Source organism: Camponotus vicinus, unplaced genomic scaffold (assembly GCF_025532165.1).
Source record: "Camponotus vicinus isolate PSW18456_S1 unplaced genomic scaffold, iyCamVici1.0 SCAF_4, whole genome shotgun sequence".
NCBI lineage: Eukaryota > Metazoa > Arthropoda > Insecta > Hymenoptera > Formicidae > Camponotus > Camponotus vicinus.
Window position 1 is genome coordinate 9,472,113 of NW_028141976.1, and position 16,801 is coordinate 9,488,913.

A 16,801-nucleotide genomic window follows, 5' to 3' on the forward strand; every position below is an offset into this window, starting at 1 on the left:
ATTCTTCTCTAAAATCAACTGTGATTGGTTAACTCTTTTGACATCCGACTTACGACAGCTATTGTAGAACCAGCCTAAAGCCGGTTATACAATAGCTGTCGTAAGTCGGTTGTCGTAAGAGTTGACCAATCGTATTCGATTATTCTTCTCTAAAATCAACTGTGATTGGTTAACTCTTTTGACATCCGTCTTAAGACAGCTATTGTAGAACCAGCCTAAAGCCGGTTAAGCGTCGTCTACAATGAGATATTAAGGAGACTTAAGGCGTAAGACTTAAGAAATTGATCAATCACAGTCAAGTATTAAGAGAATACTCGACTGTAATTGGTCAATTTCTTAAATCTTACGCCTTAAGTCTCCTTAAAATCTCATTGTAGACGACGCATTATACAATAGCTATCGTAAGTCGGGTGTCGTAAGAGTTGACCAATCGTATTCGATTATTCTTCTCTAAAATCAACTGTGATTGGTTAACTCTTACGACACCCGACTTACGACAGCTATTGTATAACCGGCTTAAGCCGGGTCCATAGATGCCAGTTTTGGCCCGCTGCACGCTACGCACACGAAGAAAGAACCGTGTACGTGTGGCGCCCGGCGGCGACGAGTGGCTGTAACGCCACACGTACACGGTTCTTTCTTTGTGTGCGTAGCGGGCCAAAACTGGCATCTATGGCCGGATCTACATTGGTCGTATCGTAAGGTTGTAAGGTCGTAGTCGTAAAAAATTGACCAATCCCAGTTGAATTTCAGGAGAATAATCAACTGTGATTGGTCAATTTCTTACGACTACGGCCTTACAACCTTACGATACGACCATAGACCTTACAGATATGGACTGGCAATTGCCTATGGGCCTGAGCAGAATGGCTGCCTTATAATTTTAAGACTATGTTTTATGCCTTAAGTCTTTGTCTTAGGTAACGCACAATACTGTGTGTTATGTCTCGAGTCTTATGTATACGCGAACGTTTATTTCTTAGGGCCTGAGCAGAATGGCTGCCTTATAATTTTAAGACTATGTTTTATGCCTTAGGTCTTTGTCTTAAGTAACGCACAATACTGTGTGTTATGTCCCGAGTCTTATGTATACGCGAACGTTTGTAAGAAATAAACGTTCGCGTATACATAAGACTCGAGACATAACACACAGTATTGTGCGTTACCTAAGACAAAGACCTAAGGCATAAAACATAGTCTTAAAATCTTAAGGCAGCCATTCTGCTCAGGCCCTTACAAACGTTCGCGTATACATAAGACTCGAGACATAACACACAGTATTGTGCGTTACCTAAGACAAAGACCTAAGGCATAAAACATAGTCTTAAAATTATAAGGCAGCCATTCTGCTCAGGCCCTATAGTTCCTGTAGAGAAGCAGTGTCCGGAGGAGGTTAGAGAGAGAAACATACTTTTTAGTACTTCTCTTTCTACAAGTGTCCGCACACTTGTACGGACACTTGTAGAAAGAGAAGTACCAAAAAGTATGTTTCTCTCTCTAACCTCCTCCGGACACAGTCTGATATGTATCGCCAGTCCATATCTGTAAGGTCTATGGATACGACCAATGTAGACCTGGCTTTAGAGCCATTCTACAATGAGTCATTAGTCGTCAGTCTTAAGCAAATTGATCAATCACAGTCGATTATTTTCGAAATAATCGAGTGTAATTGGTCAATTTGCTTACGACTAACGATTAATGACTCATTGTAGAATGGGCCTTAAGGCTTTCGCACATGAAATTCCATAAGCACGTAAGACATAAGCGTAAGGAAATCGACCAATCACGGTCGAGTTTTGACCCCTTGGAGGGGCTAATACTTGACCGTGATTGGTCGATTTCCTTACGTTTACATCTTACGTGCTTATGGAATTTCATGTGTGATGGCCATTAGTTTGATGTCGCACAAGGCGATTAGCTGCATAGTTTTGGCGCGACCCGAGATGAGCTATCATGACTACAGGCCAGCAAGCAGTCACCATTCTTCCGTCGTGCTGTTAACGTAAGTACCTCGCAAGTATCCGTTCATTGTTATATACACGTGGTGGCTCATTTCGCATTGAGTCCTATATCTTATGGTCGTGGTCATTTTTCTCGGGCGGTATTGTAATTATTTGCTGCGAATTCGACTTGAGGCCATCGGAAGTTTGGTCTTACGTATCCGGCATTTGTTCCGATGTTGTTGTGTACTTGGACAATATACGGTTCTCGTCTCGGTATGTTCTAGGTCATTTATTTGTAAACCTGATATCTCGATCCTCAGACATTCCGCTCGTTCATTTCCTGACGGCGTGGTAACCATTTCATAATCCCACAATCATCTTAGGGTGCGTTCCGTTTCATGCATGCGCATAGAAGCATGGAAGTTCGTTCCGTTTCTCTTCATGTGCACATGCTGCATGCATGGTCCAACCTATTCTTAACTGTATTGCCTCGCTTCTTCTGATACATGAGACCGCATGGAGTGCCTCATGTACCTCGCGAGGTGAGGCACTTCATATAATTTCATGCATTTAATAAATATTAGCGCGAAATTTAATTATTATAGGTTAGGATTGATTGATTTGTCAATTAGCTTTACGTAGATTTTATTATACAGGGTGTCCCATTTTAATGTCCCATCCCAAGTAACTTTTTTATTTTTGATTGTAGAAGAAAATGTTTTAGACAAAAGTTGTATGGTTTGAAGAGGGACATAAGATGGTGACAATTATTTGACTTTGGATAATTTTTTGAAGGTTACATGAAGATCATCTTCAAATTCTTAAGCGGAAACCCCTATTTTTCACTGCATATTCTTATAGCTTGCCTCGAGAGCTTTTCAAAACACTTCAATAAAGTATTTTTTCCTTGAGTGCTTTTCGAGTTATGAGGCTTGAAATAATTTTTTAATTTTACATAAACCGTAAAATATCTAGTGAAATATTCATTTTTCGATTATCTTACCTTAATACTTTTATGCACAAAATAATGTGAGGAATCAATTGGTATGTAAAAAACGTTTAGTTATATTTAAGAAAAAATATGTAATTGTTAATTGCAAATTACATATTTTTTCTTAAAAACAACTGTTTTTTTTACACCAATTAATTTCTCTTCCTTGAAACCATACAACTTTTGTCTAAAACATTTTCTTCTACAATCAAAAATAAAAAAGTTACTTGGGATGGGACATTAAAAATATATAATGGGACAACCTGTACAGCTTGAGTAAATATTAATATATTTAATTAATTAAATATATTAATATTAATTTAATATTAGTTAATTTTTCACAAAGAATATTCTCTCCTCTTGTGTTTTTCATTATGAGAATGGCATATAAAGTTGATATATCAGTTTCTTATCACTTGAAAATTCACTTTCATCACTGCTACTTGAGAAACATGAGTCTTCTTCTTTTATTATAAAAGAAGATGAACAGATATCATCGCAATTAATTGCGATTTAATAAATTTTAAACCGTCATCCATATTGCATGAATTGCATGAAATCTGTTCCGTTACTAGAGGCGAATGATCCATACATGAAGAAATGGAACGGGCTCTGCACTGCACTTCATATACTGTACGCTAGACACTCATGCGTTTCACGCATGAAACGGAACGCACCCTTACATTATCGTATGAGTGCATTTTAATTTGATCTTTCTAAAAGAATAGTATAAGAGCATCAGAGGATAGTAATAAGAGCGTTTCGATTTACTGTGAGAGAAAAATAAGAAGAAAAAGTATAAAGATTTCTCAATTGCTGGTCAAAAATTACACCGACACAAAGTCGCGTTACTATCATGTCGATGTCGCCGAAAAAGTTATGTACCCTGGAAGATGTAGAGAAGAGAAATTTAACAATTAATAAAGAGGAGTAAGTTTGACAGTCTTGTTTTTTTTTCTTTTTTATATAAATTGTTACTCGATGATAGCAATATCAAAATAATCGCATATGGTAAGAAAATAGATGAAAACGAGAAGCTTAGGATGATATGAAATATAACTAATACAAATTAAAGTGAATGAGTAGGTATCTAAAGTTAAAGTGATCAACTATTTGCAGCGAGATGCAGGAATATGAGAACAGAATCTTGCAATGCGTTCTAGCAGAGAAGATAACTCCAATGGATCTTAAAAATTGGATGCTTTTCCATTTGTTAAAGCCGGAATTTATTTCACAAATTCACATGTTTCTAGTATATGGTAAGATTTATCATTTCTTCTTCCTTCCATATTATTTTTTTTATTGCTATGTGATATTGTTACTTACGCCGTGTCATTTTGAAATAGATAGCCATGGGAGTATAATTGTGATGAAGGACAAGAATGTCTACAGCTTATATTATTCAGAGAAGAATCATTTACATACTGCTATCTACCCCAAAAAAATAAAAAAATTATGTGGAAAAAACATAAAAACCTTTGCTAACGGCAATTTTTTCTTCCTGGCACTTACAGAAGAGGGAGAGGTATACCAAACACTTCATATTCCTTGAATGTGCCTTGATAATACATTTGAGTTTCTGGAAACAAATTTTAACTTGCTTGAAAGATAAGATTTATATTAGGAAGTTTTATGTCTTCCCTAACCCTGGCAAAAATAAGAAACTTTATAAAGCATTAACAACCGTTGAGTGAGGGTTTTCTGAGAGTTTATATGCTTTTCAAACTTTGTAAGAGCACTTACATAACGCTGTTGGGTTTTGAATGCTTATCAAACGCTGCAGTGTTGCAATTTTTGTTCTACAAACTCTTTATATAATGTTACATGAAAGTTTTGCAATGCTGAGGTAACATTTTTCAGAGTACGTTCAGTAAACGTTGATACATCTTCGTGTACAGAGTTTACTCAGACTTTTCAAACGTTTACGTTTACGCTATAACGTACAAACGTCTTTTAAACGCTGCAGTGTTGCAATTTTTGTTCTACAAACTCTTTACTAATCGTTTTTAAACTCTCGACGAACTTCCACAAACGTTCATGTAAACGCCAAACAAACGTCTCATTTTTGCCAGGGAAAGCGGCGTCTACAATGAGATTTTAAGGAGACTTAAGTCTTACGCCTTAAGTCTCCTTAAAATCTCATTGTAGACGCCGCTTAAATCGTGAATATTTCTTAGGGGACAAGTGGAAATAAAAATTTTTACATGTGAAACTATAGTAGCATGATATTTTAAAAATGTATCAAAATATCAAACATGAAATAATATCATTAATCTTTTGACAAATCTGTAGATACTTTCATGTAACATTCTAAATATAAAATAAGATTCAAAAATGAGATAAAAAAATATATTGTAACTATACTATCTTTGAAAGGTTTATTACTGGCAATCCCGAAGACGCAAAACATTCCTTAAGACACCGCATATGCCTGTCATGTTGACACCTACTCGAGTCGCCGACTTAAGAAAGAAACGTGTCGTGGACATCGCATGCGGCATGTATCATTATCTTGCTCTGACCAGCGATGAAAAAGTAAGCGAAAGATTATAAACTGTCACAATGATAACGATAATAGTCATTCTTATAAACTAAACAATTGTTTGTAATTTAGGTGTATGCTTGGGGAGAAAATAATTACAAGCGGTTTTATGAGGGAGAATTAGATTCTTTTGATAGTATGCCGAGGCGAGTGAAACATGAATTGGAGAATAAGAATGTTATCCATATCGCGTGTGGTCTACAATTCAACATAGTTGTAACTGACGAAAACAAAATATATGGTTGGGGCAATAATTTAATGGACCAGATTTCAATCGATCCGTCGCAAAAATATTACATGTACCCACGCGAAATTATCACAATCTCGGATAAAATAGGTAATTTTTTTTATGTCTGAGATTTGATCTTTAAGAGTGTTGCATTATCGAACATCCTTATGGTTTATATTATGGTTGAGATGGAAATCGATGTTTCAGTTAAGGTGACCTGCGGATTTCATCATACGTTGGCACTCACCAATAAAGGCGAGATCTATGCCTGGGGCAATAACAATTCCGGACAAATCGGCGTTAATAAAGAAATTAAACATTCTGGTCCAATTATGGTAACTCATGGATTATTGACAACAAACTTTTTAATAATTGCCATAATGAGTGAGACGAGAAACAAAATAATAAGGAAAGATACGATCGACAGGTGAACGTGCCCGCGATGGGAAAGGTTTTGGATATCGCTGCTCTTGGTGATTTGAGCGTTGCAGTCGGCTATGATAGGATTATCTATGTATGGGGTAATTTTCATTACGAATTTATTTTCGTCCCGTTTCCCACAAAGTTTTCGAGGATCCACGACGTGATTGCGAACAGTCAATACAGATTCTTGTCCAAGCCATTGACTGTGTTTACAAATAATTACAAGTATGTTAAAGAAGTATTGAATATATTGGAATCTGTAGGAGCAGCATTTGATAATCCGGTATGTTTTCTATTATTGTTCTGTATGTACTTTTTTGCATTATACAGCATAAAACTAAATATATATAATATATATTTTTTCATATTAGTTTTCGTTAGTATAAAAGAATATAGAGATTTATATATCAGAGATTTGTAGTTTTATAAAAAAAAATTTGGAAACTTTTCTACATAGAAAAAATAAATTGCAATCATTACTGATGGTTTTGATGGAGACTTCTGGACTCACTTCAAACATATATTGAATTATAACATTAACAGTGAAAAATTACGTATTATTTATAATAATTTTTATATTAATCTGATATTATTAAATTATTTAATAATTTGTATTCTGCAGTTAACGAGCGATTTTACCATACAAGTTGAAGGACAACCTATTTATGTTCACAAGGCTATCCTTAAGATTCGTTGCGATTATTTCAAAAAGATGTTTCAACATGATTGGGCTGAAAATATTCAAAGGTAAATTTAAAAAAAAAACTGATATTTTTATTGAGAATTTCTCACAAGTTTAGTTATTACATAATGTCAACACATTATTTTTTGACAGTATATCGGATTCATCACCAGTGTTCACTGTATCAGATAAATTTTCTTACATCGTATATAAAGCCTTCTTAAAATACTTATATACCGGCACAATCGATTTACCTTCGGAGAACGCGTTAGGTAATTGAAGTTGTAACGTAAACTATCACTAACTTACTAATTCAAAAACTGCAATGACATTTTTTCACAGAACTTCTGGAATTGGCCGACATGTATTGTGAAACCAATCTTATAAAAGATTGCAGTCAAATAATACAACAAGACATCACTGTATTAAATGTGGCATTCTTCTACAATAAAGCGATCAAATACAATGCTAAAGTAAGTATTACAGTTCAGGGTTAATCGCTATTGATGTTGGAATTCATTAATTGCAACCCTGGCAAAAATGAGACGTTTGTTTGGCGTTTACATGAACGTTTGTGGAAGTTCGTCGAGAGTTTAAAAACGATTAGTAAAGAGTTTGTAGAACAAAAATTGCAACACTGCAGCGTTTAAAAGACGTTTGTACGTTATAGCGTAATCGTAAACGTTTGAAAAGTCTGAGTAAACTCTGTACACGAAGATGTATCAACGTTTACTGAACGTACTCTGAAAAATGTTACCTCAGCATTGCAAAACTTTCATGTAACATTATACAGGGTTTAGCAAAAGTATGGAAACCCCTTAATATTTCGAAAAATACGCATTTAAAAAAAAATGTTTCATACAAAAGTTATAGGGTTTTATGTGGCGCATTACACAGCAACATTATTATGACCTCGAATAGCGTTGTCAAGGTTATGTGAAGGTCACCTCCAACTTTTTAAATGGGACACCCTATATGCTTTTGCATATTCTTGTAGCTTATCTCGAGAGCTTTCCAAAACACTATAATTAAGTTAGTTTTCATTAAGTACTTTCCGAGTTATGAGGCTTGAGATCATTTCTTAATTTTACAAAAACCATAAAATATCTTGTAAAATATTCACTTTTCGATTATCTTACCTTAATACTTTTATGTACAAAATAATGAGAGGAATCAATTGGTGTAAAGAAAAAACGGTTGTTTTTAAGAAAAAATATGTAATTTACAATTAACAATTACATATTTTTTCTTAAAAACAACTGTGTGTTTTCTTTACACTAATTGATTCCTCTCATTATTTTGTACATAAAAGTATTAAGGTAAGATAATCGAAAAATGAATATTTTACAAGATATTTTATGGTTTATGTAAAATTAAGAAATGATTTGAAGCCTCATAACTCGGAAAGTACTTAATGAAAACTAACTTAATTATAGTGTTTTGGAAAGCTCTCGAGATAAGCTACAAGAATATGCAAAAGCATATAGGGTGTCCCATTTAAAAAGTTGGAGGTGACCTTCACATAACCTTGACAACGCTATTCGAGGTCATAATAATGTTGCTGTGTAATGCGCCACATAAAACCCTATAACTTTTGTATGAAACATTTTTTTTTTAAATGCGTGTTTTTCGAAATATTAAGGGGTTTCCACACTTTTGCTAAACCCTGTATAAAGAGTTTGTAGAACAAAAATTGCAACACTGCAGCGTTTGATAAGCATTCAAAACCCAACAGCGTTATGTAAGTGCTCTTACAAAGTTTGAAAAGCATATAAACTCTCAGAAAACCTTCACTCAACGGTTGTTAACGCTTTATAAAGTTTCTTATTTTCGCCAGGGAATGTATTTATTTTATATCATATAAATCATATAATTATATGTATACGATATATGTATGTCATGTCGAATATCATGTGAATCTTAGGAACTCGAGGAGTTCTGCTCTCAGTTTGCTCTACGTCACATGACAGCTGACGCATTATTGCAAGATATTAAGTTAGACATGAACATGCAGGCTAAGTTTATGCAAAAAGCAGCGACACAAAGTCGCGATACTATCGTGTCGATGTCGTCGAAAAAATTCTGCTCCCTGGAAGATGTACAGAAAAGAAACTTAACAACCAATAAAGAGGAGTAAGTTTGACAGTTTTGTTTATTTCTTCTTTTTTATATATATGCTACTCAATGATAGCGATGTCGAAATAATCGCATGCCGGTGAGAAAATAGATGAAAACAAGAAGCTTGCAATGACATGAAATACAACTAATACAAATCAAAGTGAATGAGTAAGTAACTAAATTGAAAGTGATCAACTATTTGCAGCAAGATGCAGAAATGTGACAAGAGAATCTTGCAATGCGTTCTAGCAGAGAAGATAATTTCAATGAATCTCAAAAATTGGGTGGTCTTCTTGCTGCTAAAGCCGGAATTTATCCTACAAATTCACATGGTTATGATATTTGGTAAGATTTACCTTTTTTTTCTCATATTGGCTTTTTTGCTAAGTAATATTGCTACTTATACCTGATGTTTTAAAACAGATGGGCGTGGTGAGAGGGCTATAATTGTGACAAAGGATAAGAATGTCTACATTTTAGAATTTAATTCAATGCTTAATGGCATACATACTGCTATCTATCTAAAAAAAATAAAAGAACTGTATGGAAAAAACATAAAAAAGTTTGTTCGCGGCGAGATTTTCATCCTGGCACTTACAGAAGAAGGAGAGGTATATCAAAGATATTATTATATTCTTTGAATGTGCCTTGATGGCATATCTGAGTGTCTGGAAATAAATTTTAACTTGCTTCAAAGATAAAATTGATATGAGGTTTTATATCCTCCCTAAATCGTGAACTTTTCTTCTTTCTTTGGCAACAAGCGGAAATGAAAATTTTTACATATATGTGTATGAAATCATAATGAAATATGAGTAGATAAATTAATTAGAATATATATTTAATAAATAGTGTTTTGATTATAAGTACAGATACTTGGCCATAATTTATTTCAATATGCAAATATTAAAAAAAATCAAATAAAAAAATGTATTACTGTTATGCTATTTTTGAAAGGTTTATTTCTGCGATCTCGCTGGAAAGAGAAAAGACGATGAAGTATACCGGTATCCGACAATGAGTATACCTGAAGAATCCACATTTATTCAAGTCGCCGGCTTAAGCGAGAAACGTATCGTGGACATCACATGCGGCTGGTATCATTGTCTCGCTCTGACTAGTGATGGAAAGGTAAATAAAAGATTAAACTATCACAACGATAATAGTCATTCTTATAAACTAAACAATTGTTTGTAATTTAGGTGTACTCTTGGGGAGACAATGATTATTGGCAGATTATTAAGAGAAATATAACTTTTGATAGTGTACCGAGGCAGGTGAAACATGATTTGGAGAATAAAAATGTTATCCATATCGCGTGTGGTCTAAAATTCAACATAGTTATAACTGACGAAAACAAAATATATGGTTGGGGCAATAATTTTGAGGGCCGGATTTTAACCGCTCAGTCGCGAAAATATTACATGCACCCACGCAAAATTAAGAATATTTCGGATAAAATAGGTGATTTTTTTTTTATCTCTGAGATTTGATTTCTAAAAATATTGCATTGAATATCCTCATGGTTGAGATGGAAATCGATGTTTCAGTTAAGGTGACCTGCGGATTTCATCATACGTTGGCACTCACCAATAAAGGCGAGATCTATGCCTGGGGCAATAACAAGTCCGGACAAGTCGGCGTTAAGAGAAATAATGTATTGGAATGTTGTCCGATTATGGTAATACATGATTTATTGATAAAAAAACTTTTTAATAATTGTCATGATGGGAGTCAAGAAACAAAATAATAAGGAAAGACACGATCGACAGGTGAACGTGCCCGAGATGGGAAAGGTTTTGGATATCGCTGCTGTTGGTAATTTTAGCGTTGCAGTCGGCTATGATAGGATTATCTATGTATGGGGTAATTTTCGCTCCAATTCTATTTTCGTCCCGTTTCCCACAAAGTTTTCGAGGATTCACGACGCGATTGCGTACAGTGGCTGTAGATTATTGTGGGAGCCATTGACTGTGTTTACAAATAATTTTAAGCATGTTGAGGAAGAATTGAATATATTGGAATCTGTAGGAGCAGCATTCGATGATCCGGTATGTTTCCTATTATTGTTCTGTATGTACTTTTTTGCATTATACAGCATAAAACTAAATATATATAATATATATTTTTTCATATTAGTTTTCGTTAGTATAAAAGAATATAGAGATTTATATATCAGAGATTTGTAGTTTTATAAAAAAAAATTTGGAAACTTTTCTACATAGAAAAAATAAATTGCAATCATTACTGATGGTTTTGATTGAGACTTCTGGACTCACTTCAAACATATATTGAATTATAACATTAACAGTGAAAAATTACGTATTATTTATAATAATTTTTATATTAATCTAATATTATTAAATTATTTAATAATTTGTATTCGGCAGTTAACGAGCGATTTTACCATACAAGTTGAAGGACAACCTATTTATATTCACAAGGCTATCCTTAAGATTCGTTGCGATTATTTCAAAAGGATGTTTCAACATGATTGGCCTAAGAATATTCAAAGGTAAATTTAGAAAAGAAAACTGGTATTTTTATTGAGAATTTCTCACAAGTTTAGTTATTACATAATGTCAACACATTATTTTTTGACAGTATATCGGATTCATCACCAGTGTTCACTGTATCAGATAAATTTTCTTACATCGTTTATAAAGCCTTCTTAAAATACTTATATACCGGCACAATCGATTTACCTTCGGAGAACGCGTTAGGTAATTGAAGTTGTTAACGTAAACTATCACTGACTTACAATTCAAAAACTGCAATGACACTTTTTTACAGAACTTATGGAGTTGGCCGACATGTATTGTGAAACCAATCTTATAAAGGATTGCAGTCAAATAATAGAAAAAGCCATCAGTGTGTCAAATGTAGCTTTCTTCTACAATAAAGCGATCGAATGCAATGCTAAGGTAAGTTCGGGATTAATCGCTATTAATTATGGAATTCATGAATTAGAATATATTTATTTATGTGTATATAATATATCATCGAATATCATGTGAATTTTAGGAACTTGAGGAGTTTTGTTTCCAATTCGCTTTGCGCCACATGACAGATATAATACTATCGGAAGATTATATTAAGTTAGATATAAATATAAAGAATAATTTTATGCGCAGAGCAGCTAAAGAAAATGCTTTCAAAATGTAATTCTTTTAAAGAGCATAATTCTTTTGACATAACTTTTGAGCCAAATCGTCGATTGTTTTTTTATTTTTTTATATGCACCACAGAATAAAACATATCCATCAATAATAAAGTAAACCTTATTGCAGTTACCATTCCATAGTGTAAAGCCTCCGCTACAAATGAATCTCGAATGTATCTACAATTCAGTCGTACAGTTGTATCGATGGTCGCTTGAGGTGATAATTTCGGTTGCAAAACAGTCATAGTCACAATCGTTTGAATAGGTTCAATTCCTATTCGAGCGACTGCGACTGTGCGACCGAAAATAATGTGGAAATAAGGAAATAACCATCTTGTATCTATCGATACAACTGTACGACTGAATTGTATATACACTCGAATGTCATTGTAGCGGAGGCTTAACATTACATAATATAAATATGCAATATGTAATCCCATACAGCACCGAAAGATTGCAAAAACGTTGCATAGACCTAACATTGAAACATTGTAATATTGCATAGAAGTTGCGAAATGTTTCTGCAACATTACTGCAAGCTTGCAGCAACGTTGAAATGTCCGCCCTCAGAAATATTACAATGTAAGATTGTAGTAATGTTACGGTGCAACGTATTTGCAATATTAAAACGCGTTTTGCTATTGCAAATGCAGACCGTTTTAAATTTAATAAATAACCTTTGAAAATATAAAGAAATGTTTAAGAAAGATAGGAAAAAAAACATTTATTGCCTTTGAAAAAAAATATCTATTAGTGTTTTTTATCAAATGTGTCTTATTAAATATTTATCTCAATAATTATACATACAATTATTTTACATACACTCGGTACCAGAATATTTTAATACGTGCAATAAATGAATTATTTCCCATTTACTGATTCAATGAAGAAAAATTTGTTTAATATTCTGAATCCCAACGAGGGATCTAGATTATTAAACAAATTATTTGTTTCATAATCTAGATCCCTTATTAGGATTCAGAATATTAAATAAATCAAGTCAGTTTATCAGAAATTTAACTGACACAAGACAAGAAATATAATTACTACATTAGTCCTTTGTAGGCCTTATATCCACTTTAGATGAAAATTCGAATACGAATTAGTTAAGTTTGGTGTCGCCACATAGCGGCAAGTAAAGAAACACATGTTATACATTTTCGCTATGTTAAAATGTTGCTGCAACATTGCCAAAGTAAAATAATGTCTCTGCAATATTTCTGCAGCATTACACTGCTATGTGCAATGTTGTAATATTGCAGCAATGTTGATGCAAGCTTCTGTGCTGTATGGGATTATATCTAATAAATTTAATAAAAAATTAGTTAAAAGGCTACAAGGACCAACGCAATGGTGGAAATATGCAAAAATTAATAAAACGGTTATTACAATAAAATAACCATATGAAAATGTTTATTTAATTTGAACATGACAAACGCCGCGTTTCAATCCAATTCGGATCCTTTTCAATGTCGACTAACAAAGTGAATAATAAACATTAAGATAAAATTAAAATAAACGGTCATAGGAGAAATGTAAATAAGTTTCGGAACAACGCAAAGTCAAAAAATCGGAAGCAAATATATGTACAATAACGGAAAATTTAAACCGTCAATCACAAAAAAGGAAAGAACGCATCGCATTAACGTATCGCCACAGAAAACCCGAAAGCTCGTACCGCATACCACCAGTATACCGTTAAACACGAGATGATCCTCTCCAAAAACACCGGAAGGAAAACCCACATACAGGTCCATGACCATTTCCAAAAGAAAAAACAGTCAAAGATGCATAAATCGATGACCAGTTGGAAACTTGATGGTCCGAATATGTGCGAATAAAAGCTTAAAAATCTGACACTCTAAAAAAGAAAAACAAGACAGAGCAATAATTTAACAAACAATCCGGAAACTACTTAAGAGAATCCTTCATATAAAGCAAGAGTAAAGTTAATATGATAAAATCACATACCGGTCTCTAAATTTGAAAGTGATCTCAAATCAAAAAATCGAACACAAAGGGAGAGCAAGTTAAGCACAACTTCACGTTCCAATCAACAGAGCCGAACTGAGGCACATGGGGATCACATATAGCACAGAACGCGAAACATCAAAAAGAGGGGGGGGAGAGAGAGAGAAGGGAAAGGAAGGAGAGGAACAAAACGTCACAGAAGGAAAGAAACAGAACGAAGGAAAAATTTCAAATAATTACTGCGAACATTTTTTTATAATGGGCAAATACATCTTATCCAAGAATTCGGTATCGCTCTGAATGTTAAGGCCATGGTTCTGACCAGAGATATGTAACATCTCAGCAATTAGCCTCTTTTTATATCTAGGTTCCTCCTCCAAAATGGAAACATTCTCCCAATCAAACTCATGTCCGTTCAATCTATGAAGAGACACAACTGAGAGAGAACCAGAAGATTTATTGATATCAGAACGATGTTCTTTAATTCTGGTCAGTAACTTCCTTTTAGTTTGTCCCACATATGAAGCATCACAGTCTAAACAACTAATTTTATAAATGGCATTCACGTGGTGGAATTTAGATACCGGATCCTTGTACAGTCTAATAAGGGATTTTAATTTGTTATTGACTGTATATGCCAATCTTCTGTTATTTCGACTTTATTAGGCAATGGTTATCCTATTAAATTTATTTTTCACACTATTTCTCAAAGATTAAAGTTTTTAATCTCTGACGTGAACAAGAACAATAACGAAACTGCTCTCACTCAATCCTCCTCCTCTCTTATTCCTCTCTTCACCATTCCTTTTTCCTCAAGTTTTCCAAGAGGTTTTGTTTCCAACATCAAGAGTTATGCGAACAGAAGATTGGCATATACAGTCAATAACAAATTAAAATCCCTTATTCTGTGCTATATGTGATCCCCATGTGCCTCAGTTCGGCTCTGTTGATTGGAACGTGAAGTTGTGCTTAACTTGCTCTCCCTTTGTGTTCGATTTTTTGATTTGAGATCACTTTCAAATTTAGAGACCGGTATGTGATTTTATCATATTAACTTTACTCTTGCTTTATATGAAGGATTCTCTTAAGTAGTTTCCGGATTGTTTGTTAAATTATTGCTCTGTCTTGTTTTTCTTTTTTAGAGTGTCAGATTTTTAAGCTTTTATTCGCACATATTCGGACCATCAAGTTTCCAACTGGTCATCGATTTATGCATCTTTGACTGTTTTTTCTTTTGGAAATGGTCATGGACCTGTATGTGGGTTTTCCTTCCGGTGTTTTTGGAGAGGATCATCTCGTGTTTAACGGTATACTGGTGGTATGCGGTACGAGCTTTCGGGTTTTCTGTGGCGATACGTTAATGCGATGCGTTCTTTCCTTTTTTGTGATTGACGGTTTAAATTTTCCGTTATTGTACATATATTTGCTTCCGATTTTTTGACTTTGCGTTGTTCCGAAACTTATTTACATTTCTCCTATGACCGTTTATTTTAATTTTATCTTAATGTTTATTATTCACTTTGTTAGTCGACATTGAAAAGGATCCGAATTGGATTGAAACGCGGCGTTTGTCATGTTCAAATTAAATAAACATTTTCATATGGTTATTTTATTGTAATAACCGTTTTATTAATTTTTGCATATTTCCACCATTGCGTTGGTCCTTGTAGCCTTTTAACTAATTTTTTATTGATTTTATCTAACGGACCTTTATTTCATTATAATAATTCTAATAAATTTATTTAATTTTATTTATCACTTGAGATATTTATATAACTCATTCAACTTTTAAATAATAAATTTGATATTATCATAAAACATTGTTTTAATATTATCGTAAGAAAGAACCATGTTGCAAAAATCCATCCATATTTTTACCTAACAAAAGGAAACGGAAAAAACGTGGATTGAATATATTTTTGTGACGCCCATAGATGATGGAAACATAGATTTGATCGTGGAAAACTTTGGGAAAAATTTTGAAGATAAAGAGAAATTTTCCCAGAAATTATCAAATATGGTTTTTTTTTTTTTTTTAATGACGTTTTTGAGTGGTCGGATTTAGGCCCAATTCCACAACTCTATATCAATAATTCTGATTACTGTTTTCAGTGATAATATACTGATTCATTTTTAGAGATTGTGTATGAATGCATTATTTTATTAATTCCATAAAAAAACAAACGTTTAACGAATAAAAGAAAAAAATGTATTTTAAACGTATTTTAAACATTTTTTAAACGTTTTTTTTTATTAGAAAAGAAACGTATCTCTTAACGTTCTTCAAGTGGACATTTTAACCAATCAGAAACGTTTTCAAGAGTCGGTTATAAAACGTTTCGAAGAAACATTTGTGAAACGTTTTTGAAACGAATATGTGCTGGGGCCTGCCACCCAGTAAGCAAAAAATTATTACCACAACGTTATTATAATGATATTCACTAACATAGTAATGTTGTCAAGTATGTAGTTTTTAACATTGTATGCAACATCATTATGAACAAACTTTGACACCGATTTAGAGGTTTCGGTAATGTTGAAATAACATTTTCTATGTTGTTACAAGTAATATTGCATTAATGTTGTTTTAACATTCTGATAATGTTTCTCATAAAATTAAATCAATAATAAAATAACATTAGTATCAACATCTACATAACTTAATATTAATATCAAAATAATATTAATTCTAACATTAATTTAATTGATTTTTATTATTTTATAAATATTATATATAAC

At 33.2% G+C, this 16,801-nt stretch overlaps 1 protein-coding gene and 2 long non-coding RNA genes across 16 annotated transcripts; 2 read left to right on the forward strand and 1 right to left on the reverse strand.

The window, feature by feature from the left end:
- Positions 1-1,868: 1,868 nt before the first annotated feature.
- LOC145970347 (uncharacterized) lies at positions 1,869-16,702 on the forward strand. Of its 13 annotated transcripts, none has more exons than XM_083097044.1 (22): positions 1,903-2,002; positions 3,663-3,864; positions 4,054-4,193; positions 4,281-4,459; positions 5,311-5,469; positions 5,549-5,813; positions 5,913-6,040; positions 6,133-6,411; positions 6,751-6,875; positions 6,964-7,082; positions 7,153-7,283; positions 8,735-8,943; positions 9,134-9,273; positions 9,352-9,539; positions 9,886-10,059; positions 10,131-10,392; positions 10,479-10,609; positions 10,701-10,979; positions 11,319-11,443; positions 11,533-11,651; positions 11,722-11,852; positions 11,953-13,420. In XM_083097044.1, the coding sequence occupies exons 2-22, from the start codon at positions 3,791-3,793 to the stop codon at positions 12,091-12,093; spliced, it is 3,498 nt and encodes a 1,165-aa protein (XP_082953170.1). In that variant the 5' UTR covers positions 1,903-2,002; positions 3,663-3,790; the 3' UTR covers positions 12,094-13,420. The 13 variants fall into 13 exon arrangements, 11 of the variants coding, with proteins under 11 accessions (XP_082953161.1, XP_082953160.1, XP_082953170.1 ...); XM_083097036.1 differs by lacking the exon at positions 1,903-2,002 and adding an exon at positions 2,009-2,485 and having other exon boundaries at positions 3,510-3,864; XM_083097041.1 differs by lacking the exon at positions 1,903-2,002 and adding an exon at positions 2,009-2,294 and having other exon boundaries at positions 3,658-3,864.
- Positions 4,144-7,011, reverse strand: LOC145970450 (uncharacterized). 2 transcript variants are annotated; one of them, XR_014438486.1, is made up of 3 exons: positions 5,320-7,011; positions 4,447-4,513; positions 4,144-4,365 (listed from the first exon to the last, which is right to left on the reverse strand). It is a non-coding gene; the product is annotated as an uncharacterized LOC145970450 (long non-coding RNA). The 2 variants fall into 2 exon arrangements; XR_014438487.1 differs by lacking the exon at positions 5,320-7,011 and adding an exon at positions 4,678-5,045.
- Positions 14,039-16,308, forward strand: LOC145970455 (uncharacterized). The gene is made up of 3 exons (XR_014438496.1): positions 14,039-14,551; positions 14,643-15,094; positions 15,205-16,308. It is a non-coding gene; the product is annotated as an uncharacterized LOC145970455 (long non-coding RNA).
- Positions 16,703-16,801: the final 99 nt, after the last annotated feature.